Below are 14899 nucleotides of genomic sequence, written 5' to 3' on the forward strand. Positions count from 1 at the left end.
TACTAATTGCTCTTCATGTCTTCTTTTGAATATATTTGAATTTTTCCATAGTAAAACATACACACACACACACATATGTGTGTGTATGTGTGTGTGTATATCTCCTTATATACATCTGAGTGAAAAAGTTAAACATACTTAGTGACATAGGGCAGTAATGTGACTTCACATCATTTTAAATCCAGTATCACAATGCTTTACTTTATGCAGGCATGGTGTGGGGAGTTTATAGTAAGATCACTTCCTTCATACTTTCATTCCCTGAGCCCCAACTTTGGATCATTATTGCTTCAAACTGTTTTTGTTTATTTTATTTTTTCTTCTTCATAGATTGGCATTTTAAAAAGTGTAAATAATATTGGTCTTTGTATAAGCTGTGTATATTCAACATTATTTAGAAAAGGCTGAAAAATATCTCTCCATTACAGGCCAGAATCAAACTTGAAGAACAAAGATCCTAAGTTGGCCTCTCAGCTCTGCTTCTGAAGCTTGTGCAAAGAAGATAGTGGGGTTAAGGCAATAGGCCTAATGACAGCCCACCCCCTGACCCACCTGCCAAGGAGCAGTAGCTCTATCATTCCTTGAAGAGATTTGTGAAGACAAATATAAAGCCTTAAATAAAGGCTATGCCTACAGATGAATCAGCAGATGTGCAGTAAGGAGTTAAATGAAGGGAATTCTGTCAACAAGCAATAAAAGAAGAAATATGGTCTTGGAAAAATCAAATAAGTGGTTAAAGCTGAGGAAGTTCTGCTGAAGAAATGGTCTATGAAGTTCAAAAAAAAGTTACAACTCACTGCCTGCCCCCCAAATACATGTTATATCCTTTAATTACTGAGGAATAAATAAGTTGAAAGAGTTAAGAATTAATGTCTCACTCCTTTCCCCTCAAAATATGGTACAGTAAAGGCAGTGAAATTACTTCTGAAGTGGCTTTAGGAAGGCACAGAGGAGGGATGCACATTATTTGAGGACATTTGAAATATGGAGTAGATCCTATATTTATATCTCATTATTTTCTTCAGGTCTACCAAAACATCAGAAATTTCTCCTTAGTAAGTATTTATCACTTCCTAGGAACATTATTCTTTTTCAGCCAAAATGTGGAATTCATAACAACTTGATTATCGCAGAAGATACCTGGACCTCCACAAAGCACTAGGGATATAGATGAGATGAGGAGGGAGTTGATAAAATGGAAGAAAGATAATCAGGATGAGAGGAGGGCCAGAGACAATTGTCCTGACTTCACTTTTGGTTTTGTAGATCTGTCTTGGGAGGAGCAGGCGGGGACAGTGGAGGATTTTTCCCCCTGCCAACCTACAAGAAAAATCAGACTTTTGGTTCCTAACAATCCTTCAGACTAAAGAGAAAACATTCCCTCTGTCTCCTCATCTCCTTTTCTGCCCTCAGACTATAGCAAGTACAGGGCTTTAATTCATTCAGATAAATTTGGTTAACAAGTGAGGATGTGGAATAATCTTAGTAGGCTGTGGATAGTAATGAGTTTGTCTCTGGGAAGAGTGGATGGTGGAGGTGGGGTAGGATGGGGAAACGGTTTGCCTTTCCATTTAAGAATAGAATGCACCTTACCAGAGAGAAAGGGAGAGTAGGGCCTCATGGGACTTTTACCCATGTATGTGAGGACACTGATAAAGCACCTCAATTATATCAGTTTTCTGAAAAAAATGACCATGTATACATTGACTTCTGGAGGCAGAAATTGTCTATGCAATTACAGAGACTATCTTTATTACTAAAATGCATATTATAAATTACAGACATAAATACATTCCAAGTGCAACATTTTCACAGTGTCTGGGGAGGAAAAGCAAAAAAGATGACATAAAAATGAAGTTGCACAACAGTTGCACTTACACACGCTTTCAAACCAAGTTAATTTGATCTGTTGTTCCTAAGGCAGATGGCTCCTTTCTGTGGAATTACAGTTTAATAGAATTAGCTGCTTAACTAAGTGACAATGAAAAGTTATAAACCATTTGAATACAGCAACAATAACAGTAACAATAATGACAATATTAATCATGTGGAAATCACTCCATATTCAAAATATCTCTTGTTGGAATAATTATGTGTATATTTTGCAATCAGAACAGTTTGAGTTAAAGTTTATTCCTAAGGCCTAGAATTCAGATATCCCTGGGCAAATTAATCTTAAACTAACGTTAGTCATTAGTACCTTAGTTTGAATAAATTCATCAGATTACTGACTACAAGAACCAGGGAATAGGACAGAAGACAAACCATGCTGATGGGGAGGAAGGGTTGTTAAAGTAAATCACAGCACTGAATATAAATTTAGATGAGCAGGCCTGAAGAGGAGGGGGTAGTCCTAGCTAAGCAGCATAAGAACATTGGATACTTGTTCCCTCTGTTCTTCCTCAAATGATATAAATGAATTTCAAGGGCTTCTGGACTACCTAATAAATGGGTTCTCATCTCAGCAGTTCCTCTAAGAAGTTCAGTAATCTCCTGGAAGTATTTCCCCTCCTCTTTAAAAAAATAGATATGTTTAAAGTAAAATTAGTATGTTAATGAAATTAAATCACTGGTCTGCCGAAATGACCCTAAGAAGTGTAATTCATGCTAATCTAGAAAACAGTAAATATAAATAGGATAGACAAGTCTCTTTCACTACAAGTACCCTCAAAAGTATTACTTCTGATCGCAATACAACACTAAATTATATTTGAACACAGATAACTTTAGAGCAAACAGACCAGACACAGTTACAGCTACCCTTTTTAAAACACAATTTAAGTCATTTAGAACTCACTTAACATCAAAATATGTACCTTACAATGAATAATTAAGAGATAAATACACACACTATTGCTAGCAGCAAGTCAGTCTTCTAATAGAGAATCATTTTAACAACAGTATAATCAAAAGCAACACTTGTCTAGAGAAAACATTAGAAAATGTTCTGTTCATCTTAGATATTAAAATTCATTTTGATTTCACCAGTTCTTTTCCCCAGACATATTGGTATCATAACTGTGTGCCTAAAATAACTCTCTTCTTGCAAATATGATAGAGCTCTTTGTTTATTTTCACATTCCTTCCAGGTAAAATGTGTTTTCATTATATAGAACACAGAGTTTAATTAGAGCATTTTAAAAAGTTAAAGCTTTTTGCTCTAGTTCAAAGTATTCTAATATTTAAGACCTCAGGTTAAATTCCTACTCATATCCTAGATCTGTTTCTTGCATACTACTACTAAACAGGTAGTAGGCAAACCATTGTAAGGGGTGTCCAATGTGGCCAAAATTAACCTTCTGTACTTTTCTCAAAAGGGGAAAGAATTGATTTCCCTAGCTGCTGGGAGGGAGGCTGTGCCGGCCTTAGAATGATATCACTAGGGCAAAGCTGGTCCAGAAAAATTACCGAAGACTCGGGTCCACATGCCTGGCTGCCTCCAAACTCTACTCTGGCTTGTTAATGTAGCTTGACAGTTGCCGCCTAACTTAAAGTAAGAAATAACATCATCTTTTTGCTCTGGCCTAAGCTTAGTGCCCTACTTCTTTTATAGGCTCAGAAAGTGCAGTAACCTGTCAGAGGTACCTCAATATCACTCTAGAAGCATGGTACACATTCACATTACTAGGCAGATCCATACATCTCCAGAGATGTTCTTTGGAAATATTTTAAAAGAACCAGAACTATGATTATCACCTATTTACTTTCTCCTGAACCTATAGAGAAAATTTTTGTCACATTGTATGGACTTTGACAAGTCCTGGGTAGATTCATTTTGGCATTTTATACAGTCATAGAGAGTATGTGAACTTGTTTCTTTTCTTACTTTAAACATACCAGAGGCTTGAGTTCAGATTTTCATTCTATTGATAGATATGACAGATGATTTTTCATACTGACACTGAATTAAAGAAATAGCTATTTCAACCCAAGAGTGTAATCACACTCAGGAGATAAAAATGGTTCCTTGTTTATAACATTTTGTTTTCACAAAATAATACATTGTCCATCCTACCTGAAGACAACTAAAAATATGATATTGGGATATCAATTGTGATTACTAGTATAAATAGATAACTACATTGCCTCTAAATACAAAGAAACTCAGAGTCCATTGTAACAAAACTAAGTGTCTTAAGTTGACAGAAAAAACTACTGACTCTAGTTGAGAGCATATGTGTATAGGATGTCACTGAAATTTTATAGTTTAAGTCTTAAAGACTTGGTGACAAATTACTACACAGACAATTCAACATCTATAATGGTGTAGTATAATTCTCTAAATAGGTTCTTTTATGAAGATGTGAATTCCTAATATAGGTAAGATAGAGAATAACTGAAAAGCTGTGAGTGCTTCCCATGATTACTTCCCAGTGACTTGGGGTATTGCAAATGTGTTCTGGTATACTTGCATTTCTTTCCACACCCAGTTTTTTTTTTTAATTTAACATAATTCAGTTTTCAGGGCAGAAGTTGTATGGTTGCTTACAAATGATTTTGCATGGAGTTTTATGCTATCATGCAAATCTTGTCTTGAAAGCCGTCTTCTGAATTCATTAGTGGTGAAGTAGTATATGACTGGGTCAAGGCAAGAATTCAGACTAGCAAGACACAAGGCAACAGAATGAAATATTACAATCACCCTTCTGGCTAGGCAACTTTTAATTTCATTGGACTTGACTAAGAAATCTAAAGGAAAACTGAAGTGATAAGGTGCAAAGCAAATTAAGAAAACTCCCGCACAGGTTAGAATCATTTTCAAGGCTTTCTTTTTCTCTCCAAGGTCTTGGGCCACAGGATATTTATCTTGCAGTGATAAAACTGTCTTCCAGGTACAATACAGGACAATTAGAAGAGGTGTGACAAACCCAATCAACTCACCAACAGTCATCATGACAACAGACTGGGACAGATTAACATTCCTGGTAGGAAGATCCACAAAGCATTTGGTTCTATTGCCAGGGGTGTCATCACTGGTTCTGAGGAGAGGAAATAGCAGACAGGCAAGGCAAATGATCAGCCAGCCAGCAATGCTGATATATAGGTCATATCTTTGTTTACAGTCATGGAAGCGAAAGGGGTACATGAGAAACCAAAATCGTCGCACACTGATGCAGACCAAGAAGTAGATGCTTGCATACATGTTGACATACTTTAGGTAGAAACAAAACATGCAGAGGCCAGGTCCAAATGGCCAATCATGATTCAAGTAGTAAAAGATCCTCAGTGGCAAGGAGAGAACTTGTAGTAAGTCAGCAATGGCTAGGTTTATCATAAATATCACAGCCCGTTTTGTTTCTTTCATATAGCCATAAAATACCCACAAGGCTAAAATGTTCCCTATGAGACCTGGCACAAGAATGACAGTATATGTCACTGCATAGATGAAGTATCGAAAGTCCCTATTTTCTCCAACTGACCCAGCACATGTATCATTAACAGGCATGTTTCTAGAGAAACTGTCTTTGCTAAATGGCGGTTCAAAACCTAAATTTACAGTCAACTGCTGCTCTTTCTAAAAGAGTAATCATCGATGGGTTGGAGAGACTGAGTATAGAATAACTTTCTTTTTACTGCATTGGTCTCAGCCTCTATACATGATCTGGGGGCTTTTCAAAGAACAGTCTGCATGCTTACTTTGGATTTGTCTATAGTAACTACATGGAAGTCTAGTATGCAGGCACAATGACAAGCTGTTATAATTTTCCCTTCTTGTTTACTCAGTTAAAAGGCCTTCTGGGACAGTTGATCCTCTCCCATTTGGATCATGAATGTGCCATATAGCAGCTCTTCAAATTCCCATATGGTGATAGCCATCTCTTTATAGGTGTTTGACAAGCTGTTTTTCTTTTGCTGGCTCACATAGGAGAAAGGTTTGCTTTAGTACTCAGTGGGTCCACAATTCTTCAGAGATGATTAACTTGGATGGATCAGCTTTCTGGGCCTTTTTCAGTTATGAGTTGAAAACCAAAGGGTGGGAAACAAAGGCAGAGCTGCAAGTGAAAAAAAAGCCAATTATTATCTGGAACTTTGTGCAAAAAAAAAAAAAAGGCATATATGTAAAAAAATCTATTACCTTTAATGGAAAGTTCTGATGTGAGCGAGGGTGATAAGTCACAATTTCCACAAGGCACTTTAGAATCACAGGAAAGTATAGCTAGAAAGAAACTGAGAGGTAATTTAGCCGCTTACTACTCAAAATGTGACCCATGAATCAGCGTTATTTGAGAGCTTGTTAGAAATGCAGAAGAATCTCAGGTCCCACCTGGGACCTGCTGTACCACAAGCTGAAGAACCACAGGTGATTCTTTTGCATATTAATATTTGAGAGACTCTGATATGGACCAAACATCACTGATTGCCAGATTCACCTGGGAAAGTTTACAACACACAGCTTTCCTCTGATTTCCTGGTGTTTCCTCCAGAGATTCTGATTTAGTATCTAGGGCCTGAAATTTGTATTTTTACAATCTCCCCACATGATTAAGATATAGCCAACCTAACATTTGTCCTTGAACCATCATTTAGGGGCCACTGATTTTGTCCAAATCTTTCCCAGATGTCTGAAAATAAGTGGGCAACCAGCCTCTCTTTAAATACTTCCGTTCACGTGGGTCATTTAGTCACCTCTCAGTTTTCTAAGACAACAGACTATGGCACCAGTGCAGAGAATCAAAATCCCCAGAAAGTTGACTCAGTGAGGTCCCTGACCTTTGTTCTAAAACAAATTTTAGCTTAGGGACCTGAATAGTTGCCTCAAGCTGCTAAAATCCAGGAGGACTTAACAGATTTTAAAGATATGTGGGAAGAACAAAAATGAAATAGGGATTGTAAAACATCCTGCTTTGGATTATCAAATCCATGTGTTTTAAAGTGTGCTTGATTCAGCCCCTGAAGGAATTATTTTTATGTTGCCTCAATTGTCTGGTAAGTAAAATAACACATTTTGTTTAAAAATATGGTGTTCACTTTAAACATCCTGATGAATGATATGAACTGTGCATTCAGGTTGAAGAGGTTAAATACTTGAGATTTCTCAGATAAGGAAGTAGAGATGGTATTATAAAATGCAGCGAAGCACAACTGTAATAACATTAATATTGAAAGAGTGGTTAAACTTCGAGGTTGTTCAACTCCCAAACTGAAATACATCTTTGAAATATTTCACACGTAGTGATTTTTGATTATTTTGATTAGGTGACAGGCAAATTTGGGTGGCAAACCATAAAGTCAAAGCCCTGGATTTTCAACCTCCTTTCAACTATTTATATAAAGTCATCACATGCTAATATCACTGATTAGAAATCAGAAGTTTACAAATATACATCCAGTTAACTTCTACTGAACATTCACCTGTCCTATCATAGCCAATGACTCTTAAATCTATGTCATCCTGATCTATAGCTCTCTTTCCAACTGTGTATAAAATCTCTTAGATGTTTCATCCTCACCTCAACATTCAACATATGAAAGTGAAGTCATCTCTTCTATTTATTTAAAATATGTCATACCTTGTCAGATCATGTCATCTCTTTGATAAAAACCTCCTAACGTCTTTTCATCTTACTGAGAGGGAAAAATCAAAGTCCTTACAATGACCTATAGCATCCTATATGATTTAGCTCCTGGTTTCTCTTCTGAACTCACCTCCTAATATTCTCCCCCTTGCAGTCTGCTCCAGCAACTTTGCCATTCTTGCTGTTAGGTGAACACATCAAGAACATTCCTGCCTCAAAGCATTTGAATTGGCAGTTCCCTGTGCCTGAAATACTTTAGCCTGTTATTTATTTGTTTTACTATTTCACATTTTTCAGATCTTTGCCCAAGTGTCACCTTTTCATGAGGCTTTCCCTGATCTTCCTATTTAAAACTGCAGCTGTCCTCCAACAATGTCATCTCCCTTTAGTATTTATTTTATCAATGGTCAGTCATAACTAACATACTCTTTGATTTTCACTTATTTAGTTTATTTTAATATATTTTTCCTACTAGAATGTAAAGTCCATGAGGACAAGGATTCTTGTGTATTTTGTTTACTTGCTGTATAACAAAACCAAGGACTGTGGAAGACACAAAGTAAGTACTCAGTATTTGTTGAATGGAAGAATTTCAGTTAAAAATCATTTGACTATAAATATCAACATACCTCATATAAAAATCATCACGTCTCAAAACTTAAAACCAGATTCTGCTCCTGACTTCTTCATTGCTATTAAATTCACCAGTGTTTGCCCTGGTTGTCCCAAAGTCTTGGAAACATCGACTCTTTGTCCTTTATTTTCCACTACCAAAAAAGTTCCTAAGGAGAAGATAGCATACTATGGGGGAAATAATGTAAGTTTAGGAGTTAGAACTACCTGGGTTTAAATTCTTGCTCTTGTAGTTAATAGCTGTGTGCCTATATGTATATCACTAAATCTCTCTGATCCTTAAATTTCTCATTGATAAAATGAGAATAATCATAGCACCTAACTTATTGAGTCAGTATGAGAATTAGTTGAGCTGCTGTGTGTAATTCATTTAGCATAATGTATGGTACACAATAAGTGCTCAATAAACACTAGTTAGTATAACTCACATTATTATTAGTATTTTCTGCAACTGCATTATTTCTCAGAAACATATTTTTTAAGAAATTTGCATTGTTTCTACTCTAGATCAGGACCTTATTAATTTAACTCCCTATCCCTTATCTTTTCCTACTCCATTCTATATAATGCTGTCAGAATTTTTTTTTTTTCTAAAATGAGCTCTTTAAAAAGCATTCCTATTGCCCAACAAATCACAAAATACATAGTCTGGCAATCAATTGCTTCCTTAAATACCATGCCTTTAGAGCTTTATATCCCACTGCTCTCCTAACATGCCCAGAATTCTAGCCAAACTGAGCTCCATACTATTCAAACCAACCCCCTACCCCCATGAACAGCAATTGCTCATTCTGCTACCTCAGCCTGAAATACCTTCTTTGCCTATCAGTCTTACCTATTTGTAAAGACATTTCTCAAATTTCCTGTTCTTCATGAAAACTTTTGTGGTTAACTCAACACTGTTATGTTCATCCCTTTTTAAAATCCTCATTTATACCTCTCTTAAAGCACTTACTTCTGCTTTTTGGCTAGTAATTTGTATCAGTGTCTTATTTATGCGTCTGTTTTCCTCTTCTCCCCACTCCACCACAATTAGGCTAGAAACTCCTTGAAGACAAGGGCTGAGTCTTATATACCTGTCTGCCCCCTGGAGCACCTAGAACTATGTTTGGAATTTGTTGAGTTCATCCAAGATTTATTCAGCAAATAATTATTCAGCATTTACCATTTGCCAGGCACCATGCTTGATACTGGAGGTATAGACAGTGGAAAAAGACACATAATCTTTCTCTTCTTAGACCTTATGGTCTAGAGAGGGAGAATTATAATTGATGCACAATATGAAAATGTGATCATAGGCAATGTACAGTGTACTCTGTAAGCACGAAAGAGGGGAACTAACTAAGATATTAAGAACATATTTGATTATGTGAAGTGAACTTAAAGCCAAGACTACCCCGCTGAAGTCTGTATTTTTCCTGTTGGTCACTCCTCATTGGCCACATTTTAACGCATTTTTATCTGTATAATCTAGAATGTAGCCTTGAAGTGCTCCTGAATAGAACATCTCTCTTAAAATTCTTCTGGCTTCCTTCTGGAAAAGCTGATAATGCTTTCCTTTTGTTTAGATTACATTATTTTCCAGTAGGAAAAGTTGCTTGGGATGCTTGAAAAGGCTTTCAAACATGGAAAAAAACCCTAGTTATCTGTGTTATAATGAATATAAATACTCCTGTATTTAAGAGTAATGGAGACAAAACAGGAAGGGGACTTTTTTTTCAGACATTGCTACTATTTTGTTGAGATTTCCCTTTGTCAGGAAAGAATTCATGTTATAACAGACACTGGAACATACTCCAATTTTAAATGAGATATTTATTTGAAAGAACATGCCAGATTCCTTGAGCAAATTTTTTTTCTTACTTGGGGAACCTATTCTTTCTTAATTCTACTCACTTCCTTGGGAAGAGGAAAAAATAAGAGAAAAAATGAAGTTGATGGCCTGAATTTAGCCTGATTTCCAGCAATCTACAGATCAGAAACTATTTCATATGGTGTTACTGTGGGAAGTTATTATTTTATTTATGAATATTCATCTGTTTATCTGAACCTGAAACTCACTAAATTTTACTCATTATATGGTTCAAGAGTGTTTTCCAGCAATATTATGTTATTATATCTTTGTTTGCTTATTTCAGGGAAATCTGGTTTAAATGAATATCTGGGATAGCTTTCTCTGTTTTTTACTGAGACTTCTCTTGAACAGATTGTTATTATCTATGGATATGTTAGACTTTCCCCCATCAAAATGTGTTTCTGTATATTAATAAAGGAAAGTATATTATTAAAAATACTAAATCATTAAATGAACTAATTTATAATGATGGTCTTTGAGACATATTAGTGGCATGTAGAGACTATATTTTGGGATGTGGAGCTCTGCCCATCAACAATCTAATTATAGGTCATAGGCAATTACTTGCTTAAAAACCAACTTTATTTTAGAATTCTGGTTAGGTACAAACTTTAGTAAGCCAAGAAAAAGCAGAGTTAGTCATGCAAGTGACTGCAAATAATGTGGGGCAGAACAAGGAGTGTGGAGGCAATGGTACCTCTGATACATGAGCAATAACAAATATTGTATAGAAGAGACAACATTTTTCCTAATTCTGATCAGCACACAGCAAATCTCAGGGCTTCTTTTTCTACTTTCGAAAATTTTCTAAGTCAAATAGCTTACAGTCTTTCCAGGAAACCTGTCCAGCCACTGTATCTAAATAAAGTGCTGGCTATAGCACAGTAAACAAATACTTCAGAAAATCTCTGCCTGGTTAATTCTCCTAGGGAGAATGTTCCATCAGAAATTTTATTTTAAAGAAGGTTGCTCTGTCTAGATACCACATCCAGTCAGGCTCCCAACTTCTCTTATCTTTGATATCTGTAATTGTATGATAGGCAAGCTTCCTGAAGGGAGGAAATAACAATCTGTGTACAGAAAGCAGTTACTGTGAGTTACTATTTTGCCAGGAAGTTTCACTTAGCTGAGTCCAAATGTCTCTGCTGAGATCTGAAGCCCATTTCCCCTTCAGCAGATAGTGCATATTGTTCCTCTGCTCTGAGTAGTACACTTACAATTACTTGAAAAAAGCAAGAAGGTAATCACTCAAGCTCACATCACCAGTGAATAATGCCCAGTCATGTTACCTTTCCTCAGATATCCTAATTGTGATCATTTCATATCCTGGAGACCAGGGAATGCCAAATGTTATTGGGAATGGATGACAGCAGAGGCTACTGAAATTGTACTGATAATTAACAATTACTTTAGCCACTATCCACTTTCTCGCTCCTCCCATCCATCAAAAAATAAATGTTAGTCAGTTTGTTCTTATGCAGCTTCCACCTCTCAGGGTATTGCTCTTATCCACATGATTTATAGGAGTCTATTTTTATTCTTTCTGTTTTTCTTAAGCAGGTTTCTCAAAATGTGGTCTCAGAGCTAACATGGTATATATATTAACTTTCTATTTAAAATATAAGTTACCATTTTACAAAGTCCCCTTTTATACATTACATTTAAAATATTTTCACTTTGTAGAAGTGAGGAGAAGATCACAAGTTATGTTACAGTGGGAAAACTGTACGTATTTCCTGTTCTCAGTGCCGACACGGCTGTGGGGATTTTCCTCAGCTCTTCTGAATGTTCACCTTGTGTCTCAGACCAGGCATGAGCATTTGGATAAGAAGGGAAATTTTTTTAAGGAAAGTTATAAGCTTCCAAGCTTACATAAAATAAACTAAGGTCCAAGATAATCAGGTCCTTCTGGCCCCTTTCGCTTTTTTGCAGTTCTTTTTCTTGCAATTTTCTCTTTGAGAGTGTGCCCTATCCACAGCTTCACAGGATTAATAGTCTGTGAAAGTGGAGGAGTAAACCAACCTTATGGGTTCTGGTAAAAAAAAGCAAGGGTGAAATGGAAAGTTAAACCAGTCTCCAGGGCCTCACTCCAGGGTTGGCCTTGATTTTGGCTGTAGGTGGCTACCTAATGTGTTGTAGTTTCATAAATTACCAAAAAGACCTTCTTTAAGAAAAAGGAAAGAAAAAAAATCCTTTCCCACTTGTTGGCTGAGGCCCAAACTCCTTTTTCTTAAGGATAAGCCCTTTGCTCTACAGAGAGAGTTTAAGCTTGGAATTGCAGACTCCCAGCTTTAAAATGGAGCCCAGTAATTTAAACCTGGTAACTTTTCTTGGAGAATGTCAGTACCTCACACAAACTCAGAATTTTTAGGTCATGTGTAATAGATCTCAGAGCTTTTCCATCATTTGCCTTTTAGTTCAGTGTATCAGATCTTTCTGGTCTTGGTGTTTAGTGGTTTCCCCCCCTAGTTACTTGTGTTTTACTTATAATTTGGAGCCATTTTCTCCTCACTATATAATCCAAAGTGTATAGCATTATGTTTTTAAAAAGGAATACGTATCATGGAAGCCTCTCAGCAGACATGGGGGTCTGCAGAAACCTCATAAAGAATCCTGATGGAAAATTAATTAAAATTTAATTCTAAATACTAAAATGCAAGTGGCAAAAAGGAACTGTTTAGCCCCCAGTAATTACCCTAAGAAGTACCCATAGAGCCTTCAGTCATTACTCTGAAAAATGCCCAGGAAACATTTGATGACCCAAGATCAAGGTGATTAATCTAATTAAAAAAGGATCTCATTCTTGGATTTTAAATGGCAGGTAATAGATCCTGTCCTTAGATGAGGCTTTAAGGGTGGCATGGGAAAGGAGTACAAGACACTGAACACTGCTATCCCAGATGATTAAATATAAGCTTCCTCTGGTGGCAGCTTTGTCTTTGCTAGGCCTGTCATTTTCTGGCTCTTGATAACACGTCTTTTCTGAACAGGGTTCTGGTTGGTTACTTCTCAATCTTCTACCATGTTTTCTATGCTAAGAAAGTGGATCCTATACATTAAGCAAGATTTAAAGGAGTTTACTTTGTCCCTCACTTCAAAAAATGTCTCAAAAGTACTTTGAGTCACTGCTGAAAGAGTAACCACATGCCAGGAACCATTAGTGTAGTCCTACATGTCTCCTTCTAGCATCTCAACCGTCCTGATTAGTAGATGCAAACAGTCTTCTGGAAACTCTTGGCTCTTAAAGGCATCTTTCTGGTTACTGACACTGAAGTGTCATGGAAAAAGAAGATGACTGGATTCCTTGACTAATCTTCCACCAGCTATGGTACCACTTTGACAGGTACATGCCTCCTGGTTTAGGTGGAAGCAGAGAAGGGGGCACATCACTGCTAATGCACCTCCTTCCCAGACTCTTCTTCTTTTTTAAGCCATCATATTTGAGAAAAGAATTATAACTGTAAAGTATTAGAGGGATAGGTGTCTGTTTTCCTGGACCTGTCTTGAAAAGGAGGGTTAAAGGGGTGAAGTGGGGAGAGTCCTAGACTAGCCTCAAAGATACATGTGCCCAATATACTGTATCCACAATCCAAGAACCTAGGCAATGACATTCTCACTTGGAGGTCACTCTAGCCCAAGTCTGGAATAACGATGATCCAGGTATGAAACATCAAACAAATTATATTTTAGGTCCTCATCAAAACTGTTGTCACATTTGTCTGAGATGGTATCTCTCTCTCTCTCTCCCTCTCTCTCTTTCTCTCTCTCTCTATGTATATATAGAAAGGAAGTGGTGAAAACTGAGTCAGATGTAACTCTTTCATATGACACTCTCTTCATCCCACAACAATCTTTTAGGGACTAGATTCACAAAGACCCAGAAATTTTACTCTTCTCTAGGTCAGGGTTGAAGTGCCCTAAAGGATCACAGACCCCATCTGAAGTCAAGCCTGGGGCTATATCAGCCCCAGAAGCTTGATGCATGGGCAATATTTGACTGGAATTTTGCATATTTATGTTCACTGCATAATGCTCTGTTTGTAAATAAAGTGATTTTTCAGTGAGTGGCATTATTTATAATATTTGGTTCATGTCTGATGACCTTATTTCACTGGAGTGAAAAATAATACAGTTCAAGATTGGGATTTAATGAGACAAACTAATGTTGTGTGATCTTGCCATTTGGCTTTAAGAGCAGATATTTATCATCCATTGTTTTCTTGGAGTCTGTAGTATGAGTTGAAAAGTATCTAAGAGACCCAGAAAATCCCTTCTTCCAAAGTCTTTTGCAGATGTTCTTGCAGAAGGACTCTGAGTTTCTATTATATGTTGACTCAAAGGATTAGAGAGGTATCATCTATCTAAGATGAAAAGGCAAGCAAATAATGAATATCCACCAGCAACTGCAATTTTTTTTTGTACCTTTACAACACAGTATCAGTAACACTCAGCGCTGTTTCAGAAGGAGGAACAAGTATTCATATTTTATCTCTGTTTACAACATTTTGACATGAGCAATAACCCTACTTCCTTTTTATTATGTAAAATAGCATAACCTTCTTATTTCAGACTAACATATTTCTACAAATGTCTTTATCAGGTGTAGGTTGAAGTATATAATGCACTTGTGCAAAATCCTACAAGTGTTCACACTGTGATGGCCTAAACATCTGATACTCAAAGCTCTATTTTCTCTCTTGAACCTGATCTCTTATTACACTCTTCCAAATGCCCTAGACTTCTACCATGCCAGGATGAACTTGAATGTACCTTTTGATGTCTCTCTTTTAATTTAGTCTTAATGTCTTTAAGTTCCATACCCCCATCCCCACTTTTCCCCTTTGATAGAAAAATTCTTCATAGAAAGGAGAATTTTGATAATATCATTTCTTCC

General features: G+C 36.6%; 1 protein-coding gene across 4 annotated transcripts in view; it reads right to left on the bottom strand.

The window, feature by feature from the left end:
- Positions 1-1735: 1735 nt before the first annotated feature.
- The window catches only part of GPR174 (G protein-coupled receptor 174), a 30479-nt gene continuing 17315 nt past the window's right edge, over positions 1736-14899 (bottom strand). Inside the window, exons 1-3 of one of the 4 annotated variants that reach the window (XM_031446113.2) lie at positions 8147-9590; positions 6077-6157; positions 1736-5993 (exon numbers count right to left, since the gene is read on the bottom strand). In XM_031446113.2, the coding sequence (XP_031301973.1) occupies positions 4445-5446 (1002 nt within the window). In that variant the 5' untranslated portion in view covers positions 5447-5993; positions 6077-6157; positions 8147-9590 and the 3' untranslated portion in view covers positions 1736-4444. Of the gene's footprint in view, positions 5994-6076; positions 6169-8146; positions 9591-14899 lie in introns of those variants that run through there. The other 3 variants (XR_010379464.1, XM_031446112.2, XM_064483012.1) reach the window with 3 other exon arrangements.

The sequence above is a fragment of the Camelus dromedarius genome, chromosome X, assembly GCF_036321535.1.
Source record: "Camelus dromedarius isolate mCamDro1 chromosome X, mCamDro1.pat, whole genome shotgun sequence".
NCBI lineage: Eukaryota > Metazoa > Chordata > Mammalia > Artiodactyla > Camelidae > Camelus > Camelus dromedarius.